At 44.9% G+C, this 19793-nt stretch overlaps 1 protein-coding gene across 1 annotated transcript; it reads right to left on the reverse strand.

The window, feature by feature from the left end:
• Positions 1–2639: 2639 nt before the first annotated feature.
• Positions 2640–7604, reverse strand: LOC104269250 (phospholipase A2 inhibitor subunit gamma B-like; the record flags this gene model as incomplete). Its single annotated transcript, XM_009874225.1, has 5 exons — positions 7556–7604; positions 6283–6399; positions 4976–5125; positions 4696–4836; positions 2640–2779 (listed from the first exon to the last, which is right to left on the reverse strand). Coding segments are annotated over exons 1-5 (597 nt in total), but the record flags the coding sequence as incomplete, so codon positions are not given.
• Between the last annotated feature and the right edge of the window lie 12189 nt (positions 7605–19793).

Here is a 19793-nt window from a genome sequence, read left to right on the forward strand (position 1 = left end):
GATCTGAGATCAGAAGGGCTCATCATCTCATCACTTTCTTCCATATCCCAGTCTACCACATTTCTATTAGCTCTGCCAGAACTGCCTATAACCTGTCTGCAACTAAAGCATGGATTTCTGAAAGGGCTTCACTCTGGATTTGCAGACATCAAAAACTGATGACTCCTTTGTTCCAATTCCTGCAGTCTGTGCACAGTGTGACCTCTTCTCCTTTGGATTTGTGAGGTTTCTGCTGTTGTCTCATGTATAATAAAGTCCTTTAAGATCTTATAATGCCCATGTAACTGTGTTTACAGCCTGTAAACAAGCTACTCTCTATCTTCTTTTCAGTAAGATCACAGGTTTATGCACCTGAAGACTTTCCCTGTAAGGCATTTGGTTTCATGCTTTCCATTTTTAACAGCCTTTAAAAATGTGGATGCTGGAAGAGGACCAAGCATCAGTGTATCTGTCCTAAATGTTTACACTTACCACTTTCCCATTTATAAAGCCAGAGATTCCAGCAGCTTCGTTTGCCACAACATTGAGTTGTAGGTCAAAATGGTGCTGCTTCTCCTTTCTGCAATGCAAACCCTTGTCAGAAACACTGCTGTCTGGTCTCCTCCTCCCTGTCCTCCCCTAAACACCACCCAAGCAACATGGCTTTCTGGACGTGTCTCATCCAAATCTTGACCAAGCTGAACAAGCCCATTTAGCTTTTCCACCCTGATAACATCACAGGTCAAAGTGGAACGACAGAAAGTAAAGTGCTGAGCCATTGAAGCGGATCACGATCTGCCATCGGGGTGCCACAGACAGTAATGTAATGTTCTGCGTGAACGTGCAGGAGATGTGTTTGGGGATAATGTACTTGCATAGATAGAGAATTTTTTTAATTCCAGAGTGTTATCAGATCTGGAAAAATGTTAAATGTGTGGGTCACTGCAGTATCAGTGTAATGCTACACCACAAAGGGGGAGCTGTATTCCCTCTCTAGCGTCCACACCGTAACTGCAAAGCCTCTGCAAATAATTAAGTGAGCCTAAACAGACTCTTTTCCCTGCATTAAATCTGTATTATCAGTTCACTCCCCACCCCAGAAATTAATTTTCACTCTCAGATCCACACCCCTTTATTATAATAAATAATGTGAAATCCTCTCCCAAATAATGTGGTGGGAATATTAGGAAGAAAGGAGTTTCAGCCTGTTTGGGAAGAAGAGGAAGTCTGAGGAGACAGAAATTACAAGAACATTCAGTCCCTGTGCTGTAAGTTAAAAGCTGATCCCATATATTCATGCATACATATGTAGGCGCAGTTATCTCACTACTGCCACACATTATAGTCTGGTTTCAGCAGCAAAGGCTTTCCATAGTGCTTTTTGCCACAACACTGAACTGGGAGAAAAAATTGCATTGCTTAATCACTGCAACTCCATGTCCAAAGAACTGCACACCTGCACTGTGAACCAGGGATATTAAGGATGGACACAATCAAGCTATTTACTTAATAATCCTGTAGTCTGCGGCAAACATGGGCCACTCATCTGGGAGCACAGTGAAATGCTGAAGTATGTTATCATCCCTCCTACACTCTACACTTCAGCATCTCTCAGAGCTCCCACTGCTTTATCTTTTTGCTCACAGCCCATATTACCTCCTAGGTATGACGCTGTCTCATGACGCGTTGTTTTACTTCAGTGCCTTTGTGTGGATTAAAACTGAGGCGACCCAGTATAGCAGCAGTGGCTGGAGCAGAACAGCCAGGTGGTGGGGAGGCTACACCAGCTATGGGTGTGCACTGACCAACAGAAGGGAAATAAGCATTGAGATAACGCTTCCCATTGCTTTGACTTCCAGCAACCTTATCAACATAGAAAAATGACTATTTTATGAAATTAAACCTTCCTAAGGTAAGTATTTATTCCAGATTGTCGTGAAACCTAAGACTGAATGGAAGAGTGTCTGGTAATGCAGGAACAACCATGAGAAGAAAATATCTTGCTGGAGCAAAGGGTGGCTAACTCTTCTCTGAAATGCAGAGAACTTCAGGGCTTCCCAGAGGCCACAAGCAGCTCTCTGAGCTGAGACACTCCTCCTACCATGGGCAAATAGGATACAAGGAAAGAGGAAAAGGGGCAAGCTACATCTCTAATCAGAGACAACCTCTGAGGAACTCACCTCCAGTCCTTTTCAGAGCCTGGAAAAGTGGCTTTGAAACTTATCACTTATCCTGAAATAGTGGATGTAGACTCTAAGGCTGTCTTGAGAGCTCCCATTGCCCATGTAGTGTATGGGCACCTTGTGCAGTCTCCTCTGGTCCCAGTGTGAACAAAGCACTCAGATAACATGACAGAAAAACCAAACACAACTGAACATATGAAGCTTTAAATCAGATTAAATCACTGAGGAAACAAAAGAAGTGTAAGTACTGCCTTTATTCTGTGGAATTATACAAGAGGAGGAGTTAATTTGAAAACAAAATCCCCACATAAGAGAAGCCACAGCAAACAGGTCTCTGTGCAAACCACTGCTGGAGTCTGTTGTGGGCTTTGTTTAACCCAGTACTAGTGAGAGTCAGAAAAGTACCTTCTCCAGGATGAATCCTAACAGGACAGGGAGGAAAATGGTGTCTGAAGGAATAAACACAGAACCCCCTACAGCAAAAGTAGAAGCTGGTCTGCATTGGAATCGCCTTAACTTCATGTCCATCATCCCCAGATTGTTTTTTCCATCTCCTGCAATACGGCATTCAGAAACGCTGGTGCAGCCCTTCATGGCAGCTTTCACAGACAGTCCTCCTACACAGGAGAAGAAGCACATGCTATGCATCAGGGGAGCCAGTCTCCACAGCTATTCCCTCCCCAGCCAATGAGATCCTCATTTCCACCTCAAGAGCTGCTCATTCCTTACATCCAGCTGGCTCCAAATCCACCAACCCATTCCTGTCTGTGTCCCTTGAATGAATCTGAAGAAGCAGCAAGGTCATCTTGGTTGACTTGAAATATAAAGGGCTTGTCTTTTCTTTCTTACAGCTAAATAAAGATGCTTTTTTAAAAATCAAAACATTTTAAGTTTAAAATTCAAAAAACTTTAAAATAGTTTTCTTTCTCACATTTAAAGATTTTCTCTTCAAAACTTGCCAGCTTCCTAAAGAAACCAGGGCTGTGTGATAGTGCTCCAGGCATTCATTTTTTCCTTCTCTCTCTGACCTTCTCATGACATTTGAACTGGACCACTATCTCTCAGCCAAGTTTGACATGGGGATGAGAAGTCTCAAAGACATTACAGGCTGAACCACTTATTCAGGTATGTCCATTCTCTATGGCCTTGCAGGAGTTAGCCAGATCAACAGAGAAGCCCCACTCACATGCTCACTGAGGGAGATCCTGAAACCTGAACTTGTCCTCTACCAACATTGAAGCATCTCCCTGAGAAAGACACCTAAGAAGGCACTGGGTGCCTAACCCCCATTCACATATTCTTGCTTCCCTTGCTTGCTTTTACTCACACTTCTCATGTTTCTCTGCTACACAGGATATAGAGGTCTAGAATATTCTGATGGACATTTTTATTTCAAATACAAATAATATTAAAGGGTACTTCATTAGTTCTTCACCTTTCTTTGCTTGCTTATGCCAGTGCTTCCTCCACGCAGCTAATCATACCACACAGGTGTCCTCTGTTTACAGTGGCTGATCAATCAAGTCAAGACAAGCTAGGAGCACTTTTTATTTCAGTGGTACACTGAATTTATTACACCACTCTACTTCCATTGCTGTGACTAAGCAGCAACTTACTTTCATTCATGTCGTCTCTGATACATCTTACAATTCAGGATTTGTATAAGACCTTTAAATTGCAAAGACCTTTAGGCATGATATCATCACTCAGCAATATTATCAACTCAGAGAAACTGCATCCATAACCACACATATTTTTTTTCTTTTCCAGTCTGCTTGTACAGCAGGTGCCACTACCCTTAACTTCCGTGTAATTTTTCCTGCCTGCCATTGCGTGCGTAGGACTTCCCAAAAACATGGCAATATTTTCTGTGCCGGGGATAAAAAGGGAGTGGACAGGGAGTTGCTATCTATTTTCCTCTCTCTAATTACAGCTCCTAAGATGGGAAAAAGATTTCTGAAGGAGATGGTTAGAGGCTGCTGGTGACGTCGGGAGTTCGAAGACTGGAGTTTGCTCACAGGGAAAATTTTCAGGCACCCAAATGCTCAACTGCAATGTTCATGGGGAGGAACCTGTCCTGGCTTTCTAGGAGCAGAGACACCACTACACAAACCGGTCAGTATCACCTCATGAGAAAGTCAACGGCTCCATATTAGTTTCACCTGAACTTCCTCTAAGTAGGCAACTGGCTTAGATCCAGAGTCATCCTCATGCTAGGGCCAGCAGGCTCAAGGGCTTTGTCAAATTTATTACATGCCCATATATCAGACTGCATCAGGAGTCCAGTTCTGCTCTTGATCTCAGCTATGCCATCTCAACATTTCTTCACGCATGATACAGAGGGAGGAAGAGAAAAACACCCTTGCCCTTTTATCAGCTTTAAGAATGTTTCATCTCAGTTCCATGTCCCTTGTGTATTTTTTCCCTCACAGTTTTTTTGCTCATTTTTATTTCTCTGTGATGCTTCACCTTAGCCTGATTTCACCCATTTAACCACAAAGGTGAAAGACAGCCCCAAATAAAAGGCAGTTACCAGAACTCATTAACCCAGCAAGGTCAACACACTGGGTTTCGGATCCACTGCAGTTCACGATTTCATCACCACACTGAAAGGAGTCCATGCTGTAGCAGGCAGGACACTGGTATCCATTTGGCACATTGTCTTCTGGTGGCACTGGTAGGAAAGAGATGGTTCATAATTGGTTTTAATGAGGGAACAAAAGGAAAGAGCCAGCTGATGATTTAGCCTGCAAGGCCTCACATCAGGATGGGAAAGGCAGAGAGGCGATGGGGTGTAAGGAAAAAGAGCTTACACGAGACAGAGATTGTCTGACAGTCATTGCCTGTGCAGCAAGCCAAGTGGCTCCTTGCTTTTACCTTCCCATAGTTCATGCTCATAGGGCCAAGATGGCAAATGCTGGATGGCAGGCAGGACTTGATGGACGAAGGGATTGCCATACCGCCTGTAATGAAGTGGAAGGTAGAGCCAATTGTTAACCATAGGGTAACTCCCTTCTGCTCTCAATAATTCCTACAGCAACAACTGCTAAGCATCCATGCTGGGGCCTGACAGGGCTCTGGGGACAGCAGAGTCACTCCAAAAGCAGCATCTGTGGTCCTGATGATCCACTCAGAGGAACAAGGGTGACATCACATCTGAGATACTAGTGAAGAATTTCTTCTTCCCCATGTTGTGCTTAAAGGCAGTAGGAGAGCACAACCCCTCACAGCTAGCTGGCCTTGTTGCAGATGTTCACCTTAGCCAGAATGCCACAGCTGCAGAGCTTGTGGCACATGCCTCAGACCCATAGCCCACACTTCTTCAACTGCAATTCGCAGAGCACGCGATCCATCGTAGACACAAACATTCTGACACAGCAAGTCTAGTCTTCCCCATCAGCCAAACCCAAAAAGTGTAATGGCGAGCAGAACAGTTACATTGAGTCTACTGAGGCCACTACAGCCAGAACCTCAAGGAGTGAAGAGTGGCTTTGCACAAGCAGAACAAAAATATGCTGCCAGCACCAAAGCTGGTAGGACATGAGCCAACCTCCAGCCTAAAAGCCAACAGTCACAGTACTGAAGTGCAGTACTGACCAAGGCCATGCCACTTACACAACCAAGCATATAGTTATGTCAGGGCTCAGCACCCATCGTTAACATATCAACTATGGGTACATGGCGGTAGCTCAGTCCTGATGGTGTCACCCGGCTTGAGGAAACAGACAGATGCAAGCCATTTTCTCCCTCCACCTATGGCCAGTGCACCCTCAGTGCTAGATGCCAGCAGCCTTGGACCCTCATGGTCCAACTTCTTGACCCAGCCACTCACCTCCATCAGATTTAAAAGCCAATAACTCCTGCCCAGGCCCTCCCCTCCACAACTAAGACTGAAGCCCTCCCAGTATGAAACTGCAGCTTGAGAGAGAGGAATAGAGAACTTTTCCAATCCCAAACCTTCCTGATCTTTGGGTCTTCTGTCAGTGAAAAAGAGAATGAATGAATAGGTTTTCCAAGGACTCACCATATGGCCAATGATACAGGTCAGGAGAGAGAACCATCCTCCAGCCCTGCTCTGAAAGCTGCTCTGGCACACAGCCGCAGTGGATATCTCACCTACCTATAATGACCTCATTCAGAATGATGCCACAGGTATCTTCACCACCAGTACAGGTTTTCATAGAGCCAGAGCAGCTTCTTCCAACGCTGTGACAAACCTCACACTCAAGGGAGGTTCCTGGGGAAAGAAGGAGGACACCTTTGCGGGTAGCAGTTGTGAGAGATTTCATTTCCCCTTTCAGTGTTCTATGTCAGCATTTGATCAGCACTTTTCACATTACTCTTCCTTTATTTTCCTAGTTTTGTTGCTCAATTTGTGGGTTCTTCTTTATTATTTCTATTAATATTTAGTCTTGATTTTGGGCAAATGAAGGAAAACCATTTTGGAACAGAATTTTACATTTTAACCACCAATACCTCACCAGCTTCCCTTGTTTCCTGTACAATGGTTCTTGGTTATCCCAGGGTTAGTAAGGAAAGCACTCCCACAGAAGCCTCAATCCTGGCAGGCATTCTGGTGTCTCTGGGTTCCCAGGTCCCATATCCTTTCTTTGCAGTGATCAGGAGCACCAAAAGCTGTGGGGATCCGGATGCTGCCAGCAGCTATTGACTGTGCTATGTACAAACTGGGGGACAGCATAACTCCTTCTAAGCATTAGGAGAATCCACTTTATCAGCTGCCTGCTGGAACATCTTAATCAGAGGCAATCAGCAGAAGGGAATAAAGCATTTATCAACAGAGCACAAACAGTGTGTCTTCCTTGACACTCACGCATCAGGACCCAAGGGTTCAGCATGTAGATTAGCAGCTCCAAGGAAAGTCTCAGTTCCCAAAACCCAGGTGTCTTGTGGCATCTACATGGGGTACCAGGTATGACAAAAGACCTCCAAGACCCCAATGCTCTTCCAAAGCAGAGCTGAAGGACAACTGTGATGGCATATAATGTCTAAAATAACACACTACCCTGAGCATGAGCAAAATAAATGAGCCCCTAGATTTGTGGTAAATGGTAGCTGGAGATCAGTTCAGCCAGCCAAGGTCTGTATGCCTCAGCATAACCTAAATCACTCTTGTGACTGTCCCAGCTAGATCAGCAGTGACCACCATGTGAGCTTAGACAGCCAGTTGACACTGTAAACACCTACACCTTCCTCTGCACATTAGCTTATAGCACCAAAGATTCCCCAAGACTGGCCACCCCTCTGCACTGCCAATCCCAATGGATAAGGGGTTCCCATGGCTCAGACGGCAGGAACGGCCCCACATGCAGAACATCTATTTCCAGACCACTTCCGTGTCTCACAGGCCCACAGGTCGCAGCAGGAAAACTCACCTGGGTCCAGGAAAGCCAGGAAGAAGCTAAGGCCAAGGGACACTTTCATGCTGATGGATGTAAGTGCAGGGATCTGCCAAGTCTTGGTAAACACAGTGTGGTGTGCCACAAGTGCTCTATAAACCAGAGGGAAACAGGGTGTTTTGGGGAAGTTCCAGCTGGGGAAGTGCTTTGAAAAATACAGATACTGCAGAGCACTAGCACCAGCATTTGTTTTTTTTAAATTTAAAGCACACGTTCTGCCTTTTCCTCTGCATGAATAACACTGTTAGTCTTTCCCCACTCAAGAGGATGCAGCCTGTGGGGAAATACTGGCTTGCCTGTGGCCCATCTGGCACGTCTCCAGTGCAGACCTTGTTTGAACAACGTTCAGCCTCTGCCATACATACAAATGATGGAGAAGACACCATTTGAACAGCCCTGTTGTGTAGCAAGGGCCAAGCAGGAATTTTCCTCACAGCTGAGTTTTTACTGGCTGGTTTCCCTTCCCATCAGACAATCAGGAGCTCTCATGCCTCGAGCATGGAGCTCTCATGCCTCGAGTATGGCAGCAAAGCAGTGAGCTTCCTCTCCAACCTGGCATGCAGCTTCTGTTTGCAAAATGACTGCCAATGCACACCCTGGAACAGGCACAGTCAAGGGTTTCCTGGGGTTGAATATGCCAGAGAGGCAAAGCAGGTCCTCCAGGTTGCAGGTTTTGATATAAAATGCTTGGAAGTTGTTACAAAGCCTTCTATTGTACCTCTGGGCTTTAAATCAAACCAGCCAGCAAGGACAAAGCATCAAGCTGATGGTAAGAGAGCATGGTCACAGCTTAGACAATGTTATAGCGAGTTCTCTGTGTCCTAAGATCTCAAAATGAGCTAAAGCCAAGCAGGCAGTGACCAATTTGCCATCGGCCTGAAGGTTCCCTCCCTGATGACCAGGTTTGATTTGGATACACTGCCTCACAGAAACCCTTTGTCACGTCCAGACCTTTTGGGACAATAGCTCAAGTTCACTGATTCCCAGGTCAGGATTAAGGTAAATGGGCATCAGAGACCCTAACGCCACTTTATTTACTCATGACAATGAAATTTAATTGCTCACAGCCGTGACCCTAGATGGCCCGCATGACAAGCCTCACAACAGAGAATCACTTGTGTCAACAGGCCTTGCAGTAGATGACCCTTTCATGCTAAAAGAAGAAAGGGGGGAAAGAGAGGGAAAGAAAAAAACCCTTGGATCCCGCAGTGACAGTGACAGGCTTGGCAACCCCCAGCAGTGGGCAAGCAGCCTTCACTCATTGGGCTATCACCTTCTGTACATCCAAATCCCAACCCCCACATACCAACAGGCTGTGTTTGCCCCTTCTTGTGGAAAATTACCAACCACGCTCCTTTTTCCTTTAGGAACTTTCCAGAAATGGGTCTGGGAGGTAGAAGTGGGGGGCTCTGAGGGGGGGGACACCTCGCTCTGCTGGTACAACCATCTTTGTGGTTTTGCAACTGCAGTTCCAAGCCCTGCCTGCCCCTACTAGGACACTGATTGGGCAGTTGACTCTGAAAAGTCCTACCACACCCCCACTCTGCAATGCACCCTCTTTTCAGGCACAACTTGTTAGTTACATGCTCTTCTGGGTGCCATGCAGGTGGCTGTGATCCATATCTTCTCCTCTCTGTCCCTGCTGAAAGGTCCTGACTCGGTACTTATTTTGCCACAAGTGTTTGGGATAAAACACAAATTTCCGTCTCTCACACTATTCTCTACCCTGAAGACACCCTCTATACTTCTGTCCAGTACCAGATTGAACACAGACTGTTAGCTTATGGTCCTCCAGGACTTTTTGCATTGACAGCAAGGAAGAACTGAAATGCCCTTCTGCCCCCTCTCAACTACAGTATCACCTCCTTGGACAAGATATAACTCCAGGCAGATTTTTCACTGTGTGGTGAAGCAGGGTCTCCTCTGTCCTCCAGACACAAAAGCAACCCCAGACAACAAGTTCTCCACAGCAGAGACATGCAAAACACAAATACATAGGGGTGATGATTTGCAAACACAAGATGTAAGGACTTTTTGAGGCTCACCTAGTCCACCCTGCTGCCCAGGACAGCTCTAGCCCAGAACAAGTGGTGAGACACAGGTTACCCAGAAAGGTAGAAAATGCCCCATCTGAGGAATCATTCAAGGTCAGGTTGGATGGGACTCTGAGCAACCTGATCTTAAAGATGGTTCTGCTCTTTGCTGGTGGGTTGGACTAGATCATCTTTAAAAGTCGCTTCCAACCCAAAACTTTCTATGATCCTAAGGGCTGCCTGTGAGGATGTATCATGTAGCAGGGAAATCCGGTCTGCTGGGGAAGGAGTCATACCTTGAATCTGGCAGGACTAGGTGTTTGGTGAAGAGTTAAGAGAGTTTCACTGCTGAGGTTTTCTACAGATGCACAAATGAGCTAGCTGCTGTTCTGGCTCTGCCAAAGACTTCCTGCAATTAGATATCTCACTGACGTTTCCACACAGTCTTTTTCTTTGATTTTTTTGTTTCTCTTTCTGCTTTTCCCACTGGGCACAAACCTCTTCAAAGGAAAAATATCTTGTGATATTTCCAAATACATTGAGTAGTCCATTGGGACTTCTTCTTAGCTAAGCCCAGAGTAAGAGTATGGAAATTAGTGGAATCACACTGGATAAAAGCCTAAGTACCTCAATGTCCATAAAGCTGGTACCACAAGAAGACAAGAGAGGAGAAATTCAAAGTGATGATCTTTTTCATCTCAGAAATGGTCTTATGTCACAATAGATACATTATAATGAAGTCAAGCTTCTTACTGCAGGCAGCCCAGGATGAAAATTTATTCCTCATTGGTCTCTAAACGTCTGACTGAATAAAACCCTGTCCCCAGGCAGGCTGGGGTACTCAGAGTGCTCCTGACATTTAACTACATGCGAGTCTGCAAATACAGAAGGGGAGATGGGTGCGTGTGGCTGTCTCTGTTGATTTTAATTTCATGCCCTTTAATTTACGATGATTGCTGAAGTGCCTGGGGGATTTTCCCTGAATGACATGACTGCACTAGCCCTGCTGAATTACCTTGAACTCACCTGTTTCCCACCTCTCATGAAGGAAGGGTGTGAAACTACAGCCTTTTCATGTACATTTTTAGAGATGAAACCAAGCATAGCAAGGAGGAACCACAAACGGCAGCAATAAAAGACCTGGAAAATAAGACTTATGAGAAGGTAGAAACCCAGGGGACGCCCAGTCATGTCACGTATGCCTGTAAAAACAAGTTCTGGATAGGAAAAACTTTCGCAAAAGGCTTACATTAGGTATTGAGGGAACTTTCAGTGAAGCTGATTGCCTAGGAAGGTGTACATCTTCCATCCTAAGTGGCTTGGAAAAAGAGGATAGATAAATACTTATTAGGGAATTATTTGAGTTGGTATATGGGAAAAGTGACTGATGTGATTTACCTGGACTTGTGCAAGGTGTTTGACATTGTCCCACATGACATCCTTGTCTCTAAGATGGAGAGACATGGACTTGATGGATGGACCACTCAGGGATAAAGAACTGTCTGGAAGATCGCGGTCTACAAGTTGTTGTCAATGGCTCAACATCCACATGGAGACCAGTGACAAGTGGAGTTCCTCAGGGCTCTGTTCTGGGTCCAGTGCTGTTCAACATCTTCGTCAGCAACATGGATGATGGCACTGAGTGCACCCTCAGTAAGTTTGCCGACGACACCAAGCTGTGTGGTGCCACGGACTCACTTGAGGGAAGAGATGCCATCCAGAGGGACCTTGATAGGCTTGAGAAATGGGCCAGTGCAAACCGCGTGAGGTTCGGCAAGTCAAAGTGCAAGGTCCTTCACCTGGGTCAGGCCAGTCCCAGGCGCTAATACAAACTGGGCAGAGTGGGTTGAGAGTGGGCCTGAAGAGACAGACTTGGAGGTGTTGATATACAAGAAGCTCAACACGGGCCGGCAGGGCACTCACACAGCCCAGAAGCCAACCGTGTCCCACAATGCATCAAGAGGAGGCTGGCCAGCAGGTCGGGAGAGGTGATTCTCCCCCTTGAATACTTGACTCAGTTCTGGAGTCCCCACCACAAGCAGGACATAGATCTCTTGGAACAAGTTCAGAGGAGGGCCACAAAGATGATCCAGGGGCTGGAGCACCTCTGCTACGAGGACAGGCTGAAGACGCTGGGATTGTTCAGTCTTGAAAAGAGAAGACTTTGGGGGGACCTAATAGCTGCCTTCCAATACCTGAAGGGAACCTGCAGGAAGGCTGGGGAGGGACTTTTTACACGAGTGTCCACTGATAGGACAAGGGGAAATGGATTTAATTTAAAGAAGAATAGATTTAGATTGAATCTTGGGGAAAAATTATTCAGTATAAGGGTGGGAAGACTCTGGAATAAATTGCTCAGAGAACTCGTGGATGCCTCCTCCCTTGAGGTGTTCAAGGCCAGGTTGGATGAGGCCTTGAGTAACCTGATCTAGCTGAGAGGCGTCTCTGCTCATAACGAGGGGGGTGGATTAGATGATCTCTAAGGTCCCTTCCAACCTAGGCCATTCTATAATTCTATGGTAGGTTCCTTCTCCACAGCTGAGAGATGGATTAGGTCGTCTCAATTTTTAAACGGGTTCCTATGCTTTCATTTCATAGTGTGCATGAAGCACCCGTCTTCTGCAGCGCATCCATGTTTCCAGAAGTAAAGCAGGATGATAAAGGACAGTCATACTCTATGAGGAAATGAGGCAGGGGCTGGGAAAGCCAGAGAAATTTGTGAGGTGAGGAAAGTCAAAAATCCAAACCTGAAAATAACACTGGCAAGAAAGTGAGAAGGGGATACGTTAGAAAGAAAGATATTCAGCAGAAGAAAGATGTTCATCTAGACCACAGCATGGATGAAATTTATACGTGAATTTTCATTCAGGTTTGTGGAAGAAAATGCCCATGGGTTTCACAGAAACATTTAGGTGGCGAAAGACACTTAAGAACGTCAAGTCCAACCATTAACCTAACACTGCCAAGTCCACCGCTAAACCAGGTCCCTGAGCGCCGCTTCTACACATCTTCTAAATACCTCCAGGGATAGTGACTCAGTCACTTCCCTGAGCACACTGTTCCAATCCTTGACAACCCTTTCAGTTAATAAACTTTTTCTAATATCCAGCCTAAACTTCCCCTGGCACAACTTGAGGCTCTTTCATCCTAAAAGCCCAAACATAATGATACGACATCAAGGTGTGAAGCTAACGAGAATCAGATTTACATCACAGCTGAAGAACCTAGGCCAGAAAGCTCTGGAAAAAGCATGAAAAGTGGCAAAGGTGTGATAAAGAAAGGAAAGTATTGAAAAGGCTGGAGATGCACAACTTTTGAGGGAGATGCTGGGGAAAGCCTCATACAAACCTAACTGGGGTTGAAATGGAGGGAGGTGAGCAAGGGAGAACAGCAATGATGGCTTTAAGAAAGATCAGAGCTCAGGATTAACCCTCTCATGGTGAGAACAGCTGCAGCTCGAATGAACACTGTGCTCCTGTAATGAAATACTTGAGAATGAGTCAGAACAGCAGGTTGTTCCTAGGTCGGGGCTGAAGCCAACACAGCCCTGGGACTGGGCAAGCACACTGCAGCTGCCAGCCCTTGTCCCTCACAGCTGCTGCAGCTCTGAGGGTCCTTGTGTGGCCTGGGTGCTCAGCTGAGTCCAGAAGGTCACCCAGGCTGGTGGCAGCCACAGCAGTATTGTCTCTCATATCACCAGGACACAGCTCCAGAACCTGTCTGGAGGGGCTCTAACTCCTATAATAGCCATTTTTAACCAAAATGTTCCTCTTTTTCTTCTTCTGTTAGCGGATAGTTCTGACTTTTAAGCCTTGCTAGGGTAATTCAGGGATGCTTGTGGCTGCAGGACCCTGTACAGCATCAAGAGTTCTAACACCATCAGTAAGAGAGAACAAGTCTGACAGCATCCCAAAAGCACAGCTTCTGTGGGAATAACAGAGCAAAGGTATCACCCTTACCTCCCTTCACCCACAGGGCCTAGAGGAAATTTCAAGTGAAGTCATCCACAGCCCATAAAAAAGCTGTAGAAGAAGAATCAAACCCATCCATTTTCTGAGCTGATTCCTTATTCTCCAGAACAGAGATTAGTAAAAACCTGCCAATCTGGTTAACCAGGCAGGGAAACATAAAACAGCAACCCTAACCACAACATGCAGGGATTAGTACACCTGTCCCATATGGTGAGAGCAGGAGGAATCTTGCTGTTTGCTCTCTTGCTACAGACTGGAGAAGGTTTTGACAGTCATTTCTTTCAGCTGTGATTACACAAGTTAATAAACCAGCCAGGTGGCGGGAGATCAGTGTTAACCTAATTGCCACTCCTGATCTTCGCAACAGCCCACAAGGTAGCCCCTCAGCTGTGTTCTGCACAGTGCTTCACCACCAGAACCCATCCAGAAAGGAGGGGATTTATCGTCTCTTGCCCACTTATTGCTCCTTTGGGCTCAGCACTTGGGAGAGGAGCTGGGAAGGGAGGGCTGATGGCACCCAGGTGGTTCAGAGGAGCAGAGCCTACAGGGGAGCTCAAGGTCCCCAGGATCTGGCATCGAGGAAGCTAGTGCATGCCAGGGAGAGCAGTGTGCCTGTAATAGAGACACACGTTAACTTCCCGTGAGGACTCATCCACGTATTCAGTTTGAAAATGATGATGGTGTTACTACTGGAGCACCAGCAACGCAGCAGGGGGCAAACGCACCCCAAAATAGAGCTCAGGCAGAGAGTCAGAGATGCTCCAGTAGCAATGGGTTTCCCTGGGGTAAAGGGGGTCTCCAACAGCATGATGCAGCAATGAGAAGGCTTCGCTGAGTCCTGTCCTTGCTCCTGCCCCCCACTATGGGCTCCCACCAGCCAGTGCTGGACCCGCCCTGTCTGAAAATACCCTTAAGGGGTCTGTTTCCAGCCAGATCAGTCTCTTAAGGGGAGAGGTCCTGTTGGCAAAGCATTTGGAAACCAAGGAAGAGAAGTTGAAGGCTGGAACTTATTCTAATGTAATAATGTAGGACTGCTGCTTAAATATTTTCTTTTGTGGCTAAAAAAGAAGGTATTTATCATGTTATTGTACATGTACAACAATAGTATAGTGAAAACACACACAATCAAATTACTAAATATTACCAATCCATGTAACTCCATTCTTCAAGAGATTGAGGCATTTAAAGGAGTGCAAGGGACTGCTTTTCAGGTATCCTGAAAAGAAGATAGATTTGCATGCACATTAGCCTGTTCAGCGAGCTTTCTGTTCAGGCATGAATGATCAGCAATGTCATCTTCAAGCAATCAAGACAACAACTGCTTAATCCACTGGTGGATGATGTAAAAACTCAGTCCTTATTAGATATTCATACTCCTTATTATAATGACATTCATATTTCAACCTCCTCTACCAGTTTTAACTGGTCCATTAAGACAAAGTTAATGCTGCTATGGGCTGGTGTCAATAGTAAGTGAATATATAAGAGGAGAGGAAATCTCCTAGTATGATATTAGTATCCACACATTTTACTTGTTGTTAATGGCAACAGTTAGGATGGTCAAAATGGAATAGGAATTCAGGATTTAAGGAATCACTTCTAAGTGGGCACTCATAGTTTGTGTCTGCTCTTCTTCCTTGGAAAACTGGTCTGACTCCAAGTCTCTGGCCATTTGACTTAATGTGCCTGAAAATCTCTGTCTCTTCTACATGTCTCTCCTGTTTTCTGCTTTCTACAAGCTTCCATAGAGCTGAAGTTTGGGGTTAGTGATAAAGGTCCCAAGTCCTGGGAACTACAAGGCTGCTTTTTATATCACGCTGGAATTTGTGAAGGAAGTAACAAAGAGAACAGGAATTTATAAACTTGCTTCAAAAGCCTAATTTTTGAGGGGGAAAGAAGAACAAAAAAGCAGCCAGCCAAAACTAACTTTGAGATCCATGGACTGCAGGTGCTAGGCTGATGTGGGGATTTTGGAGGACAAAGACTCATTCAGTCTTTTACTCATCCATTCCTTCCCTCTGACTATCCAATTCTCCCATCTGGGCATCTCTGGCATGGGAAACCACCTTAAAACAGATACAAGATACTTGTAAACAGGAGATGTGTAGTGGGTAAAGGGATTAATTTTTGTCCCTGATTGCATTTATTCTTAAAGATATGACTTTACCACTTTCCCGCCTTCTCTTCCCATTTAGTCAAATCCCACTGGCGGGAAACAAGATCTTATCATGAAAAGTCATAGTCAGGGCTGAGTAATACCTGCCATGGAAATGGGATGATGCAGCCAAATAAAAAAAAAAAAGAAAAATAAATGTGTTACCAATAGGCACAAGACAAAAGGCTAGGCTGTGGCTACAAACTCTCTCCATGCTGGGAAGTATTTGCATGCAGGTATTTCTTTGAACCATCACAGAGATGCAGCAGCTCTCTTTATGTTGGAGGTCTTTGAACTCCAAAGACCCAGACAACCTAATTTACCACCTTTTCTTACACTGAAGTGATTTGGAGCTCTTTGAACAGTGACTGCAATTTTTGTCGTCCCATCTCAGAGATATGTGACCTCAATCCATTGATGTAATTCATTTCTGTTGCAGGATTTTTCCTGAGTGTGCAAAGCACACGTCATTTCTAATGAGCCCAGGTGTTTTGTGCTTATTGGTGCCAGCTTCTGCCTCCTCTTTCCAGCCCCTTGTTGTGAAGCACAACATATTGCATAAGGCAGAGCCTGGAAAGCCATGCCCTGCAGCACCAAGAGATATGCTTCCAGCTTTCCAAATGATGCTCATCTTTCCCATCACTTTCCAATCCAACATTGTTCATTATGTGATAAGCATCATGAAATAAAGGTATTTCCAGATGAGTATGTCACACAGCACAAAGAAGAACATGTTTGCTCAAAGCTTGCATTAGTTTGGGCAGATTTTCTAGTCAACAGTCACTTTCAGAATGCAAAAGCTGTTGTTGTGTTTGCCTGGTTGTTTTCAAGAGCTGAAGAAAATGTGGGGTTCGTTCTTATGGTTTCTTACACATTCATGAGGAAATCCATCCATTACCCAAGGTAGGGTAAGCCCTCAAGCAAAGCAATTATTTGGCGAGTTCTAACACTGCTAAGTGTTCAAATATTACAGCAAACATGAGAGAAATACCCAGAAACTGCAAACAATGAATGGAAGAGGGAGAAATACAAGCAAGCCTCCACAGTGCTCAGTCTGGAGACACCTGTGGTAGCTCAGCATGACCTGGTACAACTCATAGCACAGCACCATGTGGAGACATCAGCTGAGGTTCTTCAGGCAGGTTGGGTGTGGGCATGCCATGCTGACCTCGGGGATCCAGAGTAAAGGATGCTGCCCTGCGCAGCATGGAGATGCTCACACAGCAGCCTCCCATCTGCTTCCACCAGTGACTGGAGGAGCAGAAAGCAGTGGCACCTGCTGGTGGCCAACGTCTGGAGCTGTGTATGCTACAAGAAAAATGGCTTTGACATTACTTATCCTCAGCTGAGCAGACTGGAAAGAACCAGGCAAAAGCAATGAGCAGGATAATGTGAGTGACCTTGCAAGGGACAATTGAACTGTTCTATGAATGCCGTAGATAGCCCTGCCTGCTCAGCCCAAAAGGATGTAAACTGGAGTTTCTCAGTTCCTAACAAACACCCTAGTTGTGAGGATAACCATTCTGGCAAGGAGCTCTCTCCAAGGCAATGTAGGATGATAAATACATTTTCACACATAGGCCCTCATTGTGCTGCACCAATCAAAAAGTGGCTGATGTCAGCAAGCCAGGACATCAGGCTTCAGGCATCTTGGATCAAACCATTCATAAAAAAATCAAAGTTTCACAACAAGAATATGTCCCAATAAAATGTTTCTTAATGTATTAGTGACATAGATGCAACCAAAATCCCCCAAAACACATCCTTAATTGGTTTGCCACACATCTTCAAATCTGGCATATTATAAATATACCTGATAGGGGTAATATACTGATAAATGGATGGGGTTTGTATGTCTTTTGTGCCTCCAGGAATCATCTGAGAAACCACAAGATTTTAATGAGCCTGCCCCAAAGACATTAGGTTTTATGGAAACAGATTAAAAGAATTTAACTTAACAACTTAATCATGCAGTATAATGAGTAAATAAAAAATAATGCCATACAGATTAGACATGGGAAATTCCAGTGCTAGTGATATGAAATGCATGGAAATGATAGTTAGGTGGATATAGAATGAAAATAAAAACAAATGTGAAAGAAGAAAGACAGATATGTAAAATAGAGATTATAATACTATTAAAGTATCTACAGCAGTTCCAGATTAGAGCAAAAAATCCTCCCTAATGTAGCTTCTTTCAATAAAGTTTTCATCATTTTTATATTAGAACTTTTGTATGAACATAGAGTGAAAGACTAAGGAATACAGCTAGGATCCAGATCCCTGCATTGTTTTACTGAAGTCTTTAGAATATCTGTATCTCAGTTTGAGGAAAGCCAAAATTACATTCACAGGTTGCATGGAAAACCTCAGTGTGAGGGTGACACAAAACAAGAACTATGGCACACTGGCATTACCTCCTGGGAAAGACTCTAGGGCAGATTCAGGGGCTACAAGAGGGGACGTACTGCCGGGAAGGGCCACGGAAGGGATATCTCCTCTTCATGACAGGACCTTCTCAAAATCACAATTCCAAGGAAGACCTGCTGACAATGCACAGATATTTGATGTCTCTTGGGCTGTGCCTGCGTGAGAGCAAGCCAAGAATGCAACTGGTGGAAAGACTGCTCTTTCTGTTATTTTACTTCATTAACCAAACTCATGAAAGTAGAAAGCTATGTCTTTTGGATCTAGAGAGAAATTCAGTTTCACTTCCACAGAGTGTTTTAACACTTTCTCCTTTTTCATGTTTTGACTGATTATGAAGTGAAAAAATTCTTTCTTTAAATAGTCTCCAAAACATTACTTTCTCAACTGTTCTGTCCAGTGCCACTCCAGTACACACCAGCTTGACATGTCTTCATGAATGGAAAACACATTTCTTTCCTGGAATTTTTGCCTGATGCCCACAACAACTCATGCAGTGGGAAGTCCGCAGCAAGCAATGGAGAGCTCTCAGCAAGTGTACTGAGAAGTAGAATGTATCAGGATTTCTGTACTTTTGGAGAAACCCTCTGGGCCCCCTTGATGGAAAGGCAGAGCACATCCAGGTCCGTCTCCTAGTGACATGTAACCAAACCATGACATTGTGTATGGCAAAGGCAAATGAGGAAAAATATAATGAAGCAGGCTCAGCTTCTGTCTCCAGCTGGTGATGCAAAGAATGAAGAGAAAGGAATTACTGTGCTGAGCAAAGAGGATTGGTGTATTATCCCTGTTCTCTTGCAAAACAAAATGTTCATTGGAGGAAAGAAGATCTTCCATGGGGTAGTCATACACTGCCTCACAGGAACCTGTGGCTGTGGGAAGAGTGTTTGAAGTTACCACCATGATCAGGAACAGGATCAGTGCAGAACAGCCAACAAAAGACGGGCCACTGAGGGTCCCATCACTGCAGATCCAGTAAATGAGCACAGCCTAGGTCATCAAGTCAGTGTGCAGTTTCTGAGGAATTGTCTCTTGATTGACTGAACACTGAGAAATATTGCTTTTCTAATTCCCACTTTCATGCCTGACTCATATGCAGAAGTTCAGTTTAACAGAAGTGGGCAAAAAGCTCAGAAAATGCTAGCATGAGGCACCACCACTTTGTGATCTGTTAATTACGGATGCATCTGCACTTTGAAGGAGTAGTCTGAATACCATTGCATCCTTAGAAAAGAACGTGACATCAGTGGTGAAAAATTTGCACATGCAGCTCCATGTGCAGAGGCAAAAGAGAATTCAAACAATGATGAAAGTGGAGATGAAGCTCTGGCTTCAAGAAAGACTTAGTCTTCCTCTCAGACATACCGAGACCAAATGGAGAAAGAGATGAAGCATAGACCCAGCATGGAGCTCTGCCAGTTTTGTGGCTGAACATCAAAAAAGGTGCTCAGTTTTGGGGCAGCACAGTGATGGAGGTGGTATGAGATCCTAAACAGTGTTGTTGAGATAGAGCTAAAACCTGCTGCATGGTCCCTTTGAGGTGCTGTGCTAGGCTGCTGTTAGCAGTTTGCTGTAGTTTCTGTGACAGGTCTGACAGCAGCATGAGGATTTTTCAGATATTGTAGGGC

The sequence above is a fragment of the Apaloderma vittatum genome, unplaced genomic scaffold (assembly GCF_000703405.1).
Source record: "Apaloderma vittatum isolate BGI_N311 unplaced genomic scaffold, ASM70340v1 scaffold4438, whole genome shotgun sequence".
Classification (NCBI taxonomy): domain Eukaryota; kingdom Metazoa; phylum Chordata; class Aves; order Trogoniformes; family Trogonidae; genus Apaloderma; species Apaloderma vittatum.